At 40.6% G+C, this 17410-nt stretch overlaps 1 protein-coding gene across 10 annotated transcripts; it reads left to right on the top strand.

The window, feature by feature from the left end:
• Positions 1-1130: 1130 nt before the first annotated feature.
• On the top strand, positions 1131-12434 carry LOC121799344. Of its 10 annotated transcripts, none has more exons than XM_042198671.1 (15): positions 1131-1361; positions 2537-4386; positions 4519-4974; positions 5243-5535; positions 5664-6103; positions 6312-6364; positions 6460-6567; positions 6633-8461; positions 8667-8775; positions 9755-9935; positions 10498-10565; positions 10789-10898; positions 10985-11800; positions 11876-11972; positions 12066-12434. In XM_042198671.1, exons 2-15 carry the CDS (start codon positions 2547-2549, stop codon positions 12083-12085), a joined length of 6420 nt encoding a protein of 2139 aa, XP_042054605.1. In that variant the 5' UTR covers positions 1131-1361; positions 2537-2546; the 3' UTR covers positions 12086-12434. The 10 variants fall into 10 exon arrangements, with proteins under 10 accessions (XP_042054605.1, XP_042054606.1, XP_042054613.1 ...); XM_042198672.1 differs by having other exon boundaries at positions 1131-1388; positions 2547-4386; XM_042198679.1 differs by having other exon boundaries at positions 1131-1388; positions 6312-6355; positions 6711-8461.
• Positions 12435-17410: the final 4976 nt, after the last annotated feature.

Genomic DNA, 17410 nt, shown 5'->3' with positions numbered 1-17410 from the left:
AAAATGTCGACGAAGTAGCCTCTTTTTTGACGGTTTGTCAAAAAACTAACGGTCCACGCTAGTTGCACAGTGACATGACCGTTAGTTTTTTTACGGAACCGTAAAAAAATGACTACTCCGACAATGATTTCATTTATTATAGACTTGTTTTTCAAAAAGTGAATGTTTTGAACCAAATTCATATTTTGTTGATATGTTTAGAATCAAAATTGACCTTTATTCTTATACAATTGAGGATATTAAATAAATGATTTTAGTTGTGATATCCATCTACACCTCATGCGTTTTATAGACACAAATTAAAGATATATAAAATCATAAAATTATCGAACAACCATTAAACAAAGAGCATCCACAATAGCACGAACATCCCAATAGCCTAGCACTAGAACATCCCAAAAACACATCCTACCACGCCTCTAGGACATCCCACTGCACTGCCACATCATTAGGACATCTAACTACACAATAATAGCCTAGCACTAGGACATCCAATAATAAAACAAATTCACAAATACGAAATTAAAATTTCGACAAGTGGTGCAAATGAAATGAATTGCAATGAGTCGTATATATAGAGTTTGAAAAAAAAATCGAAAAATGCTCGCGACGGACGAACGCCTCCCACGACGGACAACCTCTTGTTCGTCGTCCGCTCGCCGGCTCCAATAGCGGACGTCCGCGACGGACGAGCCGCTAGTCGGTCGCTCGTCCGTCGCGACGTCCGCTATTGCGAATGCTAGTGGTTACAAGAAAATGAAAAATCAAATAAAAAAGTAAAAACTTTAAATTAAAATTTAATTATATACTGTAAATAATAAATAATATATTTATTGATTTTATTATTATTGTGACATTATGATTAATTTCCCAAAACTTCTCTTATAGATGTGTAGATCAGGCACTTATTTGTTTCATTTGAAATTTATTTCTTTATTTGGACCCCAGTCGCGGCATAGAATTTCATTCTATCGCAACTCCAAAGAAGCTTTGGAATTACAGATCCACCCCTCCTCTCATACACGTGTCGAGATCACAGTAACATTGACACAAGCTTCGTCACAGGCGGTAAGAGAGACCCCCGATTTGGTGTGCATCAGATATAAACAGACGCAGTTCACATACCACTTTACCTCACTCTCCTTCTCTCTGCGCGCCTTTGTCTGTACATGTACGTATACGTGCAGCTCTGCTTCTGTACGGTGTGAAGTTTTTACCAGTTTTGTGTTGTTTTTACGGTTTCCGACTCCGGAGATTTCAGAGTGTTCGTGGCCTAGGGTTATGAAGGAGAGCGTGGCCGTCCGATTAGGGTTGATTTGAGGGGAATCAACGGTGAGGATTTCGTCTTCGGATGGAGGGAGGTAGCGTCTCTACACTTACTTCTTCTGGTACTCTTCATTTCCTCTTTTTTTTTTTGTTTAGGTTCTCTTTTCTTTCCTTATTTTCCGAGGCTTTGGAATTTATTGATTTACTTTTAGAGAAAACCTAGTTGTAGGTGGAAGTTAGTTATGGTGGGGGTCATTGTTAGCTGCTGTCAGGGAGCTTGTGAGAGGAGGAGTGGGTTATGCTGAAGTTATATTGGTTGAAAATTAGTGAAATTTGTCGCTTTCCGCTGGGTTTTGTTGAAGAAATGAAGGGAATTTCTAACATCTCAGCTATTTTAGAGCATTTCTAGGGTTTTCGATTTTGAGTTTCAAACCTGGAATCATTGTTGGTATTCATTAGGGTTATTGTTTGGGTTTATTTCAAACCTTGAACAACTGGATTAGGGTTTGCAAAATGTATGTAATTTTCTGTCTTTCTTCCTTGTTTTGATTGAAATTGGAGTGCATTTTGTAGGACATATTTGAATAAGTATTTAGATACTTTTAACATTGATATATGTAAGGGTTTATTGAGATCGCCTGCTTTATTGTTGACTAAAAATTTGGGACCACACTCTGCAATGCTGTTCTGGTAGATAAAAAGTATCCTATTCAACATTATGCTGGAAATTTTATTATGGCAGACTTCTTCAAGTAATGTTAAGTTACAATATGAACAGTGGGAGAGTGTTAACCTCTGGCAATGGCAAGAATGAACTCTGCGCAAGCGTAAAATGGTAGCTAGTTTCACAATTGTTATCGCAATATATAAGCTTTGTCAGTGAGGACTTTTCATGTATCCATAGTCTTGGAAAATAATAGTTTCATTCATTTGATAATTTTTAATTATAACTTTTAAAATTTAAAAATCTTGTCAGGGATAGATTCAGGGAAAAGAAAAAAAAATTCTCTTATTGGAACTTTGTGATGTTTACAGTTGAAAGGTTCCCTTTTCTGGAGATTTTATCTGCAGGTTGATATAGTAAATAAGTATTAAAATGTACGACGTTGTACCAATTTCATTATGACCTAGCTTTTTAGTGTAATTGTGCTTTAGATGCTCGATTTAATTTAAATACTATGTGTTTACTACTCTTTCTATTGCCTCCTGTGAAGCTGAATTGTTTTTTATATTGGTTTTCATGTGCACCTGATTTTAAAATTTCTTTTAGGGATAAACAGATGGACTATAATGACAATGACTATGAAGGCCAGAATCTTGACTTAGCTGGTGAAGAGAGTTCTAAAATTTCTGTTTTGAGACCCTTTGCTCTACCAAAGTTTGATTTTGATGACAGTCTTCACGGGCATTTGAGATTTGACAGTTTAGTTGAAAACGAAGTTTTTCTTGGTATTCCAAGTCAGGAAGACAACCATTGGATAGAAGATTTCTCTCGGGGAGGTAATGGAATAGAGTTCAGCTCCAGTGCAACAGAATCTTGTGCTTTGCGTAGGCATATCAATGTCTGGTCTGAGGCAACATCATCTGAATCTGTTGAAATGTTGTTAAAGGCAGTTGGACAGGAAGAAATGGTACATGGTGAAAAGATGGTTGAGGAATCGGATCCAGGTGATCAGCTGGGTAGCTCAACAAGAGTAGCAGAGAACGATTCGAGGGATGCTTATAAAGTTGATGATGTCAATGATGGGATTCCTTCATTACCCCCAGCTGAAGTTGTTGAATTTTCTTTTAGTTCAAATCAATCTTCAGGAGTTGAAATCAATCAGACTGAATGTACTTTACAGGTCCAGGAGACAAAACTTTCCTCTTATGCAGTAGGTATTGATAACAAAGATAGTAGTTTAACTGTGGCAGAAAACTTGAGCATTGCAGTGAAGAGGGCTGACAATAATCAAGGGGAAACTTGTGGTTTGGTGGATGAGTCTCTGCCCCATCAAATGCAAGAAGTCCTACCAGTTCACGGAAAAGAGATTGACAATTCTAATAGCTCTTCTATGAATTTTGATGTTAATGCTAGGGAATATGTGGAACAGGATAAGACTAGCAGTGCCAATTTTAGTTCAAGTTGTACAGCAAAAAGTACTTTTAATCCTGTCGATGAGCAAGACATAGGATGCAATGAAACTGAAACAAGATTGAATGGGATTTCTCTTGAAATCGAGCATATTGAGAATCAGTGTTCTCGTGAAACCACTTCAAGTGCACAGTCCCACAAACAAGAGCATGGAGTTGATACTTGCATTGCTAGTATGTTGGAAGTATCCAAAAGGCATACAATAGACGACTCATCATCCAGAGATAATGTGTGCAATAAGGTTGCATTAGTTGTTGAACCTGCAGCAAGTCAACATGGTGATGTCTCAGGCCCAGAGACTAAGCAGCTGTCTGAAAGTTGTATCATGTTACATGAGAGGTCATCTATAGTGCTCCCGGAAGAAGGTATTCAGGATCTTGGTATAGGAGGTAATGATGCTGCCACCCCGGCATTTAATGGCGGTAATGAAATGAAGCAGGATACTGTTATTCGATCATCAGAAAGGCACAAAACACTTGTTGGAAAGGAAGATGTCTCTGCTGAAAGTAACAGCTCTCCTGCTCCATCTGCTGCGTATGAGCCCACTATATTACATGACGTATTAGATAATCCTTCTGAGAAAGACAATGACCACAAAACTGATGACACAGTAGGTGAATCTGGTAAATCAATAGGTTCAATAGTTTCCAGAGAATGTTCTGAGAAATCAGTCAATGATGGTATGGAAGATTCTCAAAACATTCCTGCACCACCAAAAGAGGAAGAGGATAGTGTGAACCCTCCATTACAGGGTGAGAGCATATCGCCATCCAAGAAAGATATTGTCTCTATGCAGATTGATGCTCATGAAAGTGCTGTAAATGGTTCTGCCCCTGAGGAAGAAAGTGAAAAGTTGCCTCTTGATTCACATGAGATGGTCCTTGATGATGTTGAAAAAGAAGCTGGATCCAGTTGTCCTGCAGAGGCAGTTGAAGTCCAGAAACCTACTGGATCAAAACCTGATAGTCCAATTGGGAATGATCCAGGTATTTTATCCCAAAATTCCATTTTATGTTCCTCATCTTGTATATGTCAGTATGAACTAGGATTATGATTTGTACTCTGCTACTTTATCACTATGCAATCTTGATTTTCGCTCTCTGTGAACTTCCTTGTAGCATTGCATTCTGAAGTTGAAGGTAAAAACTTGGCAGCATCACCTGTTGAAGGAGATCAGTTCGCTTACTCTCGCGAGCATATCCCACCACTATCTGATACGGAGCACAAGGATCAAAGTAGAGAAACCGATTCTGTAGCTCTTAAACAACCAAGTCATTCAGATCCAAAGGAGGCACTAGAAAATAATGAGCTTTTCCCTGCTACTGAAATTGAGAACGATACAATTGCTGCTTCTGCAACAGGAGAAATAAAGACAAGCCATCAATCTATTTCCCTCTTAGAGATTTCCAGTGAAAACATTCCTGATGAAGCCTCCAAGGAGTTAAATAAACTAATGGATGATCCTGTCAATTCTTTAGTAGCTCAAAATGATGGAATTGAAGCCACACCTTCTAAAGAACAAAAGATAGCAGAATCAGAAAGAGACATCACAGATAATTCTTCAAAATTGTCAGGTGATTCATCTCTTATGTCATGAAATCATATTCAATGAGGACCTAGACCCCACTCTAGCTGTTGTGTTTCTTGTCCATTGAAGGTGCTATACAGATTGCCATCTTGGAGGATGTTAGTCTATTGTGTTTCCTACGATAAGTTGACATCCTAAGTCCTCTTTGCAGTCTTAATTATAAAAAACACCTCATCAATCAAGTAATTAACGAATTATAACAGCCTGGATTTCTAATAATAACTAAAAAAAGTTCTTATATTGTATAATTGCAGTAACCAGCAGTACTGTAGAAATTGATATATCTAACAAGGATGATGTCCCTGCCCCCGGTGCTAGTTGTACTGACCTTACACAAATTGAAGTAAACGAGCATGCTTCTCCTAAGAAGATCAATGTTGAAAATTCTGGCAATTTATCAAATAGATCTCAGACTTCAGGAGTTAACGAGCCGTGCAAAGAAGATGAGACCTTTACTTTCGACACCAGGCCTTTGGAAAGTCGATCTACTGAAGATGCTGACAAGAGTATGCAATCATTTCCGGCACTTCAAGCTTGTAAAATGCCGGTACCTTCACTCTCCACCCTCACTCTCTGCCCATGTTCTGATCATTGACCTTTAATTTTTCCCATTTACTATTTTGTTTTCATCTATATAACTAATATTCTACACTCTTGCCATGGGATTTGCTGAAGGGCGAAGGATTGCCTGAAGCTGCTGTTTGCAGCCAGACGGATCCAATCGTTGTGAAGGAAACTTCTCATGTTGGTTCTTCAACACCTGGTGTTTGCCCTCCATCTGGAGGTGTTGGAGCTACCTCTGAGCGTAAATCAAGACGTGGCGGCAGTAGATCTGGAAAGGGAAGTTTAAAAAAGGGAAATCTAGCAAAAGAAACATCTGCTCTGAAGCAGACTGAAAAGGGGGAGAAATCATCTTCGTTTATGAGTCCATCAGCAGCTGGTAAACTCATGGTGTTTGAAAGTGGTGTGAAGTCGAGAGGGCATGTTACAATTCCTACATCCAGCATGCCTGATCTTAACACCTCTGCTCCATCATCTTCGTTCTTTCAGCAGCCTTTTACAGATTTGCAACAAGTGCAACTTCGAGCACAAATCTTTGTTTACGGATCTCTTATGTGAGTCTACTTATTCTTTCTGAAGTTTTGTTTGCTTTGCATTACGAAACTGGAAATAATTGTTTAGTGGATTGTGTTTTCTGTCAACATATATTTGCGAGAGTGCATGAGTTATGAAGTTATCCTTCGCAAGTCTACCTTTTTTTGCGAATATGTGAAATGTGTTTTTTTTTGGTAATATTTAAATTTAAAATTTATTTTGATGTAGACAAGGAGCTGCACCTGATGAAGCTTGTATGGTTTCAGCCTTTGGTATGTCTGGTTAGTTGCACATTTCTTCTCCCTCTCCCTCCAACTCTGTGGTTGGTAGGTTTGTTACTACTGCTGAATATTCTGCGTTTTTTCCATGGGAGAAGATGGAGGTAGGAGCTCTTGGGAGCGGTCTTGGCGTGCGTGTGTAGAAAGATTTCATGGTAAAAAATCCCAGGGAAATAATACTGGAACTCCTGTACCCTCGCGTTCTGGTATGTTATCCTGCTCCCAGGTATTTGTGTTGTAATATTTAACTTTGGCTGATCATGAATTGTAGTTAAAGATGTAGGTGCTAAATCTCCAGATCAAAATAATAGACAAGGTTTCCCTCAAAGTGACGTTCTTTCCTCAACAGCTGCTCGGCCAAGTATCAAAGCTATCCCTTCTCCAGTTCACTCAGCAATCCCTCTCTCGTCTCCCTTGTGGAATGTATCTACTCCATCCGGGGAAGCTCTGCCTCCCGGTAGCATGTCTAGAAGTGCTTTGATTGATTATCAGGCTGTATCTCCTTTGAATCCTTACCAGACACCACCTTTGCGGAATTATGTGGCGCATTCTACTTGGCCAGCGCAAGCCCCTCCTGCTCCCTTCCCTGTGCCGTGGCTTGCTTCTTCACAAAGTTCTCCTTTTGAAATCAGTACTAGCTATCCTGCATTCCAAAGTACGGAACCAGTAAAACTGACAGCAGTTAAAGAATCACCTTTGCCTATTACCTCTGGCCTGAAGCATGGTCCTCCTATTCCTACAACTAATACTGGAGCAACCGCTGTGTTAGTTGCGGCTTCTCCACTTGACTTGAAAAAGGTTAAAGCATCATCTGGACAGACTTGTGAGACGAAAACTAGAAAGAGGAAGAAGTCTTCTGGTTCTGAGGATGTTGTACAGGTTACTGCCACTGCTCCTCTATCAGATGCTGTCTCTGCTCATTCAGTACCTAGCCAGATATCTAACAAGGCTCCTACAGTCGAAGATCTTAGTCGGGTATCTTTTATAGCTCAGAATCAAGTAGGATTATTTCCGAGACCTGTTGTTGGAAGTTACTATTCTACATCTGTTGCCGTCTCAACACCTTCAAGCTTTGCGCCTAAAGGCCCTCCCTCCAACCAGGCTTTTCCTGTGGCGACACCTTCAATTCCAAGTGGTCATCTCAGTAAAGGCGATATAAATATGGATAAGAGGGCTTTCAGTGCTGAGGGTTTTAGAAAAGTTGAGGAGGCAAAGTTGCAAGCACAGGAGGCTGCTGCTCATGCTGCTACTGCCATAACTCATTGTGATGTTTGGAGCCAGTTGGAACTGCAAAAAAGTTCTGGCTTGACATTAGATGCTGAGTCTAAATTGGCTTCTGCTGCTGCTGCTATAGCAGCTGCTGCGTCTGTTGCAAAGGCAGCAGCTGCAGCTGCTAAGATTGCAGCAGATGCTGCAGTGCAAGCTAAACAAATGGCTGATGAAGTATTAACCAAGTCTGGAACGTCCACTTCCACTGAATATAATTCTAATTCCATAAATTTGGTAAATGCATCACCTACTTCCATTTCAAAGGGTGGGGATCGAAATAATACTCCCAGTTTAATGATATCTGCTGCTAGAGAAGCTGCTAGGAAGAGAATTGAGGCTGCTTCAGCTGCAACCAGGCATGCAGAGAATCTTGATTCCATTCTGAAGGCAGCTGAATTGGCTGCAGAAGCTGTTGCACATGCTGGAAAAGTTGTTGCCATGGGTGATCCTTTCTCTTTGACTGCTCTAGCAGAGGCAGGGCCAAGCAATTATTGGAAAGGCCCACAGGTGGTCGGTATCACTGGTTCTAAATCAAATGACTTGAATAATGGTAAATCTATTAGTACAAATGCTGCGGAAGTGCCTGGTGTTAATAGTCAACAGAAAGAACTTGATAAGGATTTATGGGGTACAAGTCATAATATGTCTCCTACTGAAAGAGGGTCATCAAAAGACACTAGTGATCGTGTCACACTGGTTGCAAATATTAAACCCCATGATGAAAGAACATTATTAGACTCAACTAAAACTGTGCTTGTTGTTCGCGATCCAGATATCGAGTCAAGATCAAACATTTCATCCACAAGCATGAGAGAGGGTTCTCTTGTTGAGGTTTCAGATCTTGCTTTTGTTAAATTATCTAATAATTCCTTTTAGTTCCTTTGAACATATATTAGGGTCTTAATGCTGAACAGTTGTTTCACAGCTTGTTCTATTTCAAATGATAAATGTAGTAATGTATCAAAATTTGTGATTTCATTGTGCGTGAATTCTAGTTCATAATCAATAAAGAATATCATCTGTTTTGATACTGCAGGTTCTTAAAGATCGTGGTGATTCAGCGAAGGCCTGGTTCTCAGCCCGTGTACTGAGTTTGAAGGATGCTGAAGCGCTTGTTTGTTATGATACACTGCAATCGGATGAAGGTCAGTTACTGATGTTTGTATTCGTAGTAAGGAAATACATAGCTACTGCTGATGGAGTAAAGTCGACTGGAACATAATATAATCTAAATAAATTAAAAGAACCTGTATAGAAATCCTCAAACGAGGCTTATGGAATAATCCCTCCACAAATCGCAAAGAGAAAAGACATGCCTCTCACTTATTGAGGAGCTATATAATATAACCCTAATCTCTAAAATCCATGCAAAACAGGCCTGACTCCTACCCTAAATGAACCACTGATTCCTAATCTGAATAAACTACTGATAAACTCTTTAAGTCTTACTCCCTCCATCCGCGAATAGGAGTCCCATTTATTTCTGGCACGGGTTTTAAGAAATATTAAGAAAAGTGGGTGGAAGAAAGTTAGTGGAATATGGGTGTTGGGTCCCACTTGTATATATTAGTTTTAAATGATATTAGTTAGTTGAATGTGGGGCCTCTTTACCATTTATAGTAATTATGAACCGGGACTCCTATTCATAGATGGATCAAAATGGAAAAATGGGACTCCTATTCGCGGATGGAGGGAGTAAGTCTTAACAGATAAAGTCCGACTCTAATACCTTTCCAACAAATTTGATTGGTAGTTTTTAAAAGTAGAATGAGAACACATTTGAGGGACAAACTAAGATGAAAAAATGGGAACACTTATTGGGAAAAAATCACTGGAAAATAAAATTATACAATAAACTTCTTAATAATAAAATCATTGGGGAAGAAATTATACAATAAACTTCGTAATATGCTTGTATTTATTTTGATGATCTGCTAGAGAGTTATTCAAAGAAGTAAATGGGGATTAGTTAAAAAAATTACCTTTTATGGCAACAAGCCTATACATTTTGGACATCTGGAAAAGGAAAACAGGCCTATATAATTGGGACAGATGGAGTATATATATATATTGAGTTTTGTTTTTGTTTTTTCAGTTTGCATTAATGAGTATGTTATTTTTTAGGATCTGAGCAACTCAAGGAGTGGATAATGATAGAAGCTAAAGATGGTCATGCTCCTAAAATACGTGTTCCTCATGTTATGACTAGTGTGCAACTTGAAGGAACAAGGAAGAGGCGCCGTTCTGCTGTAAAAAACTACACCTGGTCTGTTGGAGACCAAGTTGACGTATGGTTGCAAGATTGGTAAGTGAACTAGCTTTTGTTTTGACAAGCTTATATGCACTAAGATAGCATCTAATTAAACCTTGAATTTTTTTGTTATCTATTAGAACTTCATGTAATTCTAAACACCTCCGTAGTGCTTGTCTTGTTTGTTGTTCTTGTGGGTTTGGTGACTTCATTTTCTGTCCTGGTAGTGGAATATTTATGCTACAGGGGAAAATGGCTGGTACTTGTTTCATTCACATCTTATCGACAGAAGATACTTAAAAGACGCAAATAGTATCTATGTGTGTGTGTATATTTGCTAGTGGAACAAAACCAAACTCCAAACTAGAATTTCTGTTTCACTTTGGTTGGTTCTTATTATGTGATACTCAATGGTCTCCTTTTTGCATATACAATATTGTTGTTGAAAGACCTTTTAGCCAGATATTATGCACTAAAAGAATAATGTGATGCTTTACTTTTCTTTTGAATGCATCTAATACGTCATAATCTTCTATATTTGGTTACGTATGTATTTTTTTTTTCTTTACTGGAAACTGTCTGAATCTGGAATTCTTGATCATATACATAACTTCAGCTGGCGTGAAGGCATTATCGCAGAAAAGAACAAGAGAGATGCGACTTCATTCAGTGTCCATTTTCCAGGTATTTTCTTTATACTGGTATTAGTATACATTATACAAGAGTTCTAACACATATATGATCAGGAATCCTAACATTTCTAGGAAAGCTAATATAAACCTAATACTACTAAATTACACATAATTCCAATACTTACTACAGATGCAAATAATTGTCTATACTCACTTCTTTGATTTATGATTGGAACTTCAAATTTCTGCAATATGCCCTTTCATCGTTTCTACAGCTCAAGGAGAGACATTACCAGTCAAATTGTGGCATCTTCGACCATCTTTAGTTTGGAGTGAAGGCGAATGGACTGAATGGCACAAAGCAGAGCGCGATGACAGTCAAAAGGTCCTATATTTTGTTTTCTGCATGTAATTAGCATTCCTTCCCTGTTTCTTTCTGTCCTAAACCTCAGATGTACATCTTATATTCAGGGAGATACACCAGCTGAGAAGCGACCAAAACTGGGAAGCACCAGTATTGAGGCGAAAGGGAAAGCTAAGATGGTTAAAAACATTGATTTTGCAGAAGTTGGGGGAAATGAAGAACTGAAATTGCCTTTGTCTTCTAATGAAAAGGTTTTTACTATTGGTAGTACAAAGGAGGAGAACAAATTGAACATGGCTCGGACAATGAGGTCTGGTTTGGAGAAAGAAGGATCCAAAGTTGTATTTGGTGTCCCTAAGCCTGGGAAGAAGAGAAAATTCATGGAAGTAAGCAAGCATTATGTTTCTGATAGAATCTCCAAGACTAATGTGCCTAATGATTCGGCGAAGTTATCCAAGTTTCTGATGCCTCAAGGATCAGGATCTCGGGGATTCAAAGGTACTTCCAAGGAAAAACAAGTGGCTGATTCTAAAATAAGACCACCTAAGTCTGGGAAACCACCAAGTGTACCAAGTAGAACTTTAGTACGAAGAGATGACTCTACCTCTACACGATCTAATGCACGTACTACATCATCAGATCGTATATCAAAAGAGTCCATGAGTAATGATGAGAATGAATCATCTGAACAAAACCTTGCTGAAGTTGATGAGGCCACTGAAGGAGCTATGGTATTCTCTTCTCAAGCTCCTTCTCAAGAAAACCGTAAGAAAGCAGTGAGGAATACTAAATCTGAACGTCTCAACCAAGGGAAACTTGCCCCTGCTAGCAGGAAAATAGCAAAAGATGAAGCAACTGAAAAGTTAATATCTGAAGCCTCTGAACCCCGCCGATCGAATCGCCGAATTCAGCCAACGTCACGGGTAGCGCACTCTTTTTTTTTGCTTGTAATTATTTTTTTCATCGCAAGCTGATCAGTTTAGCCTTTTCTTAATCAGCTGTTGGAAGGCTTGCAAAGTTCGCTGATAATCTCAAAAATACCATCGTCTTCACATGACAAGGGGCACAGGAGTCACACCAAAGGCAGAGTCAGAGGTAAGAAATACTTAGAGGCTTGCCACATTCTACTGATAAGTTATCATCTTTACATCTCTAGAGAAGAATATCATTTTTTTTGGTTCTTGCTAGGGAATAACAATCGTGGCTGACAGCGACATATTATCACGACAACTCCTTTGTGGCTGCTAAATGGCCGAATTGTCCTCGTGTAATTGCTCTCTCTGTAGATTTATTTGTCATGAATAATTGAGGATGCAAATGCTCAGTTTCCTTTGTTGCAGATGTAAAATTTAGGCCGTAGATGTCAATATCGGTGTTTTAGTTGGCATACAGAAAATAGGTTTCGACTATCCATTGCGCGCGAATAGATTGATGTATATGGAACATGCCTTAGCTTGCCGTAAATGTTTGCAGAGAAGTCTAATTTAACCAAATTTGAATGTTTGCTACTATCATGACTCATGAAGTTTATTTTACATTTCCCTTTGTTTCTGCCAATACCAGACTAATCAATGCTACCACGTTTGATGTTTGAGCTAAATTTTTTTACTTTTTAAATTTTTATCTTATATATATCTCCTTATAAAACAACAATCATTTTCATTTTGACTCGATTATAATCTGCGTTTCATTTTTCCAAGCTTGGTATATCTTCGAAGGGATATTTTGTTAGAAAAAGAAAGGTATAAGCTTGTAGGATAAGCTTTGTATTAGCTTGGAGGCTAAGAAATACATTAGCTTGGAGGCTAAGAAATACATGAGCTTGGTGCCCAAGAATATATTAGCTTGGTGCCCAAGAATACTTGTAGCACAAGCTTTGTAATGCCCTATATAAGGGTGTTATATTGTTGAAGAAAATAATCAAGCCTTTTACCAAAATCCTTCTTCTTCTTAGCCATTTAACATGGCATCAGAGCCAGCAACGATTCTTGGAGCTCAGAATCAATCTCATCATCGCTCTTAAACCTCTCCCAACCTCTTGGCCAAGAACCTGTAAAAGGCAGAAATGTCAGAAACTGAAAAGGTGATCACCGGCGACCTGAACTCATCCGAAGCGGATGAGTTTGCACGTCTCTTTTCAAATTTCATGCGAAAAAGCCTCATGCAAAACCAACCACCAGAAAATCCCGACAAACCAGAAAAACCAATATACAGGACCGATTCTCAACCCTTGACAGTAGGGTTTAAACTCAACGGAGAGAACTATCCGGTATGGTCCATCCTGATGCACAATGCGATTAGCGGAAGGGGGATGGTATCTCACATCACTAGAGTCCCATCCCCGCCAGCAAGAACAGATCCAACGTTTACACAATGGCAGGAAGCCGACCATTGTGTATTTACGTGGCTAGTTCAAAATATCGAGACCAAATTGGTCAGCCGAGTGGCTCAACAACCGACGGCGAAGCACATATGGGACAGCCTGGCCGTAACATACAAAAGCGGTGGAGATTCGTTACAGATATACGATCTACACCGTAGGGCAAGCACTCTAAAACATGGGAACACCACACTGGAGGAAGTGTGGAACGATCTCAATGAGATCTGGACAACAATTGACCAAAAGAGGCCCAACCGGATGAAATGCCCAGATGATATACAGATCCACAATGAAGAAACTGAACAAAACAGACTATATCAGTTTCTTACGGCATTGGATGACAAGTATGAAATCGTAAAGAGAGAGGTGTTAAAAATGGAACCACTTCCCTCAGCCGAGCAAGCGTACAACATAGCGAAGCGGGAAGATGCCCGATCGGAAATTCTCCGTCCTACAGACGGAAAACCCCCAGGAGACGAAATCGGAGCAGGGCTATTCAAGGCGAGGAGGCCAAATCACTCCACCGCTCCACGCCGTGGTGGCAGTAGCGGAAATGGGGGATAGAACCAACGGACATCCGAGGAGCGAAGAACGGATGATGATAGATCCAAATTGGTTTGTACCAATTGTGGAAAACGCAAGCACACAAGAGAACAATGCTTTGAATTGGTGGGGTATCCGGAATGGTGGGAGTTGAAGCACAAATCGGCGGCTACTCGGCCACCGTGGAGCAAAATCCACGCCGCCGCGGCTGTTGGAACGGATGGAGGAATCACAACCCTCGCCACCACCGAGGGCAGCCGTGACACGACTACTCATACCCGGGGCAACGAGCAGTTGATCGGCGCACCACCGAGAACAGCCGGAATCGCGCAGTTCGCCGCTGGAGGAACCAAATCCGACGAAGAGGAAATGAGGGAGACGGCGGGAGGTAACGCGGTATTAGGGTTAGGTTTGCAACCTAACCCTCGGTCTTCATTACCTTTACAAAATATACCTCATGCTGAAAATATGTTTGATTTGGCCCCAATAAAATTCCAAAATTCTAAAATAAACCCCAACATGCTCGAAAGCTATAAATCAGCCCCCATTGAATGTAAAAATAGGTTTCAAGTCCTAGAAAATTTTGGGACAGCATGTGCTATGTCTGCAGGTATTGGACAAATCAATAGGTGGATTTTTGATTGCGGGGCCACTGACACGATGACTTATGATGAGTCAGATATTTCTAAAACTCACAAGCCTCACCTATCTGATATTCAGACTGCTAGTGGGGATTTTACGGTTGTAAAGGGGGCAGGGACTGTGAAGATTTCTCCAACTTTAGAATTATCTAATTGTTTGCATGTTCCCTCACTTTCCCATAAACTACTGTCAATCAGTCATGTGACTCGGGAATTAAATTGCACACTGCTAATGCAACCGAATTTCTGTCTACTGCAGGATATCAGGACCAGAGAGATTATTGGGCGTGGCACTGAAAGTAACGGGCTGTACTACGTGGATGAGATAGCCCAAAAAGGAGCTGCCATGCTAACTCACGGGTCTGCTGATAGGGAAGCTTGGCTTTGGCACCGACGCCTAGGACTTCCTTCTCCGGGTTATTTAAAAATCGAGCATGTATTGTGAAACTTGTGTTTTAGCTAAAAGCCATAGAAACCCCTATCCGTTGAGTAATTCTCGTACTAAATCTATTTTTGATTTAATACATTATGATGTTTGGGGGCCCGCACCAGTAGTTGGGGGACAAGGCTTTAGATACTTTCTTATCTTTGTTGACGATTGTACCCGTATGACTTGGGTATACTTTATGAAGCATAAATCTGAAGTTTTCGAAAACTTTGTCCACTTCTATAATCTTGTCCAAACACAATACCAAAAACCCATCAAAACCCTTCGATCTGATAATGGGGGGGAGTTTGTCAATTCCAAAATGAAACAGTTCATCTTAGAAAAGGGAATGATACACCAAACCACCTGTGCCCACACTCCAGAACAAAATGGGGTAGCCGAAAGAAAAAACAGAATCCTACTAGAAATGACCCGTGCCATACTCATTGAATCACAAGTCCCAAAGGCCTTCTGGCCTGAAGCCCTCGCCACTTCCGCTTACCTTCTAAATCGGCTACCTACCCATATCCTAAAGTTTCAAACGCCAGTCGATACCCTAGCCCTATACACGACCATTCCTCAACATCTTTCCCTAAAACCTCGGATCTTTGGCTGCTCCGTGTTTGTCCATATACCAAAACATGAACGAACAAAATTATCCCCATGTGCTATTAAATGTGTATTTGTGGGTTACGGGGTGAACCAAAAGGGTTATAGATGCTTTGATCCTAAATCTAATCGTATGTACACGACCATGAATTGTGACTTTCTTGAATCAGAGTACTTCTATACCCACCTTAGCGGTCAGGGGGAGGGTGATATTAGGACACCTAATAGTGACCCACTAAGCTGGGTGTCAATGCCAAGTGTACCAGAAGTGGACCTACCAAAGGAAGCAGTACGCAACTCCGCTGGACAAGTCTCTGACGTGGTGCAGACTGAAGCGGCAGGTGACACAAGTCCTAGTAGTGACTCTCCGCTCCTGATATCGAATGTAAGTACTCTTGCCCCTGTCAATGAGATTACTGGAACTAGTGTTGTGGATGAGACTCAGGGGGAGAATAGTGATCAACCTAAAGAAGTTGAAATGGATGAAGTTGAGGGAGTCGATCCTGACACTGGGAGATATATACTACCTCCAAGGGCAAACAGGGGAGTACCACCAAAGAGGTACAGTCCAGAAGAATCAACAGAAAGGCAAGATACTCTGTTGCTAACTTGGCAAAAGGGCACCTGACTGAGATGGCTCAGGCATTCGAGGAAGCACTCTACGACGAGGAGGAAATCCCACAGTCAGCCGATGAAGCGATGAGGAACAAGCATTGGAGAGAAGCTATGAAAAAAGAGATAGATGTTTTAATGCGTAACCACACCTGGGACAAGTGTATACTCCCCGAAGGAAAGAAACCAGTTGGGTGCAGATGGGTGTTCACCATTAAGCGGAGACCGGATGGAAGTATCGAGCGGTATAAAGCTCGACTGGTGGCTAAAGGGTACACTCAGACTTATGGAATATACTACTCAGAAACGTTCTCTCCTGTAGCTAAGATGGATACAGTCCGAGTACTACTTTCCATTGCCGCCAATCGAGATTGGCCACTGTACCAGTTCGACGTCACTAACGCCTTTCTTCATGGGGAGTTGAAAAAGGAAATATATATGGAGGCGCCACCAGGCTTCTCTGATGAGTTCAAGGCAGGTGAAGGATGTCGATTGAGGAAGACTCTGTATGGGCTATAGCAGTCACCGAGAGTCAGGTTTGGTAGATTTGCAGACGCAATGAAGAGTTATGGATACAGGCAAAGCAATTCAGATTATACACTGTTCCTGAAAAGGCACGAGGGAAAGACTACCTGTTTAATTGTGTACGTTGATGACATGATTATTACAGGCGATGATGTAAAGGAAATTGAGAATTTGAAGGAGAAGCTTTTCAAAGAATTTGAGATGAAGGATTTAGGTGATCTCAAGTACTTCTTGGGAATTGAAGTCCTTCGCTCACCACGGGGGATATTCTTGAGACAGAAGAAGTACATCTTGGACATCTTAGCAGAGACAGACCTACTAGAGTGTAAGCCAGCCGAGACCCCAGTTGTACAAAACCATGGCTTGAAGATACAAGATGGAGCTGAGGCCGCAGATCGAGGGCAATATCAGCGACTAGTTGGGAGACTCATCTATTTATCTCACACTAGACCTGACATCACTTATGCTGTAGGGGTTGTAAGTCAATTTATGCATCAACCCCAGGCCGAACACTTAGAAGCTGCACTAAGAATAGTTCGATATTTGAAGGGAACCGTCGGACACGGAATAATGTTTAAGAAAAATGGAGACTTAGACATCCATGGGTATACTGATGCAGATTGGGCAGGTAATCCAGTGGATAGAAGGTCGACTTCAGGCTACTTTACATTCGTTGGAGGAAACTTGGTAACGTGGAAGAGTAAGAAGCAGAAGGTGGTAGCCCTGTCTAGTGCAGAGGCAGAATTCAGAGGAATTAAGAGTGGTCTGACCGAGATCATGTGGTTGAGGAAATTGA

Source organism: Salvia splendens, chromosome 4 (assembly GCF_004379255.2).
Source record: "Salvia splendens isolate huo1 chromosome 4, SspV2, whole genome shotgun sequence".
Lineage (NCBI taxonomy): Eukaryota > Viridiplantae > Streptophyta > Magnoliopsida > Lamiales > Lamiaceae > Salvia > Salvia splendens.
Note: the sequence above shows the minus strand (reverse complement) of the source record. Positions and strands in the feature narration are given on the sequence as shown.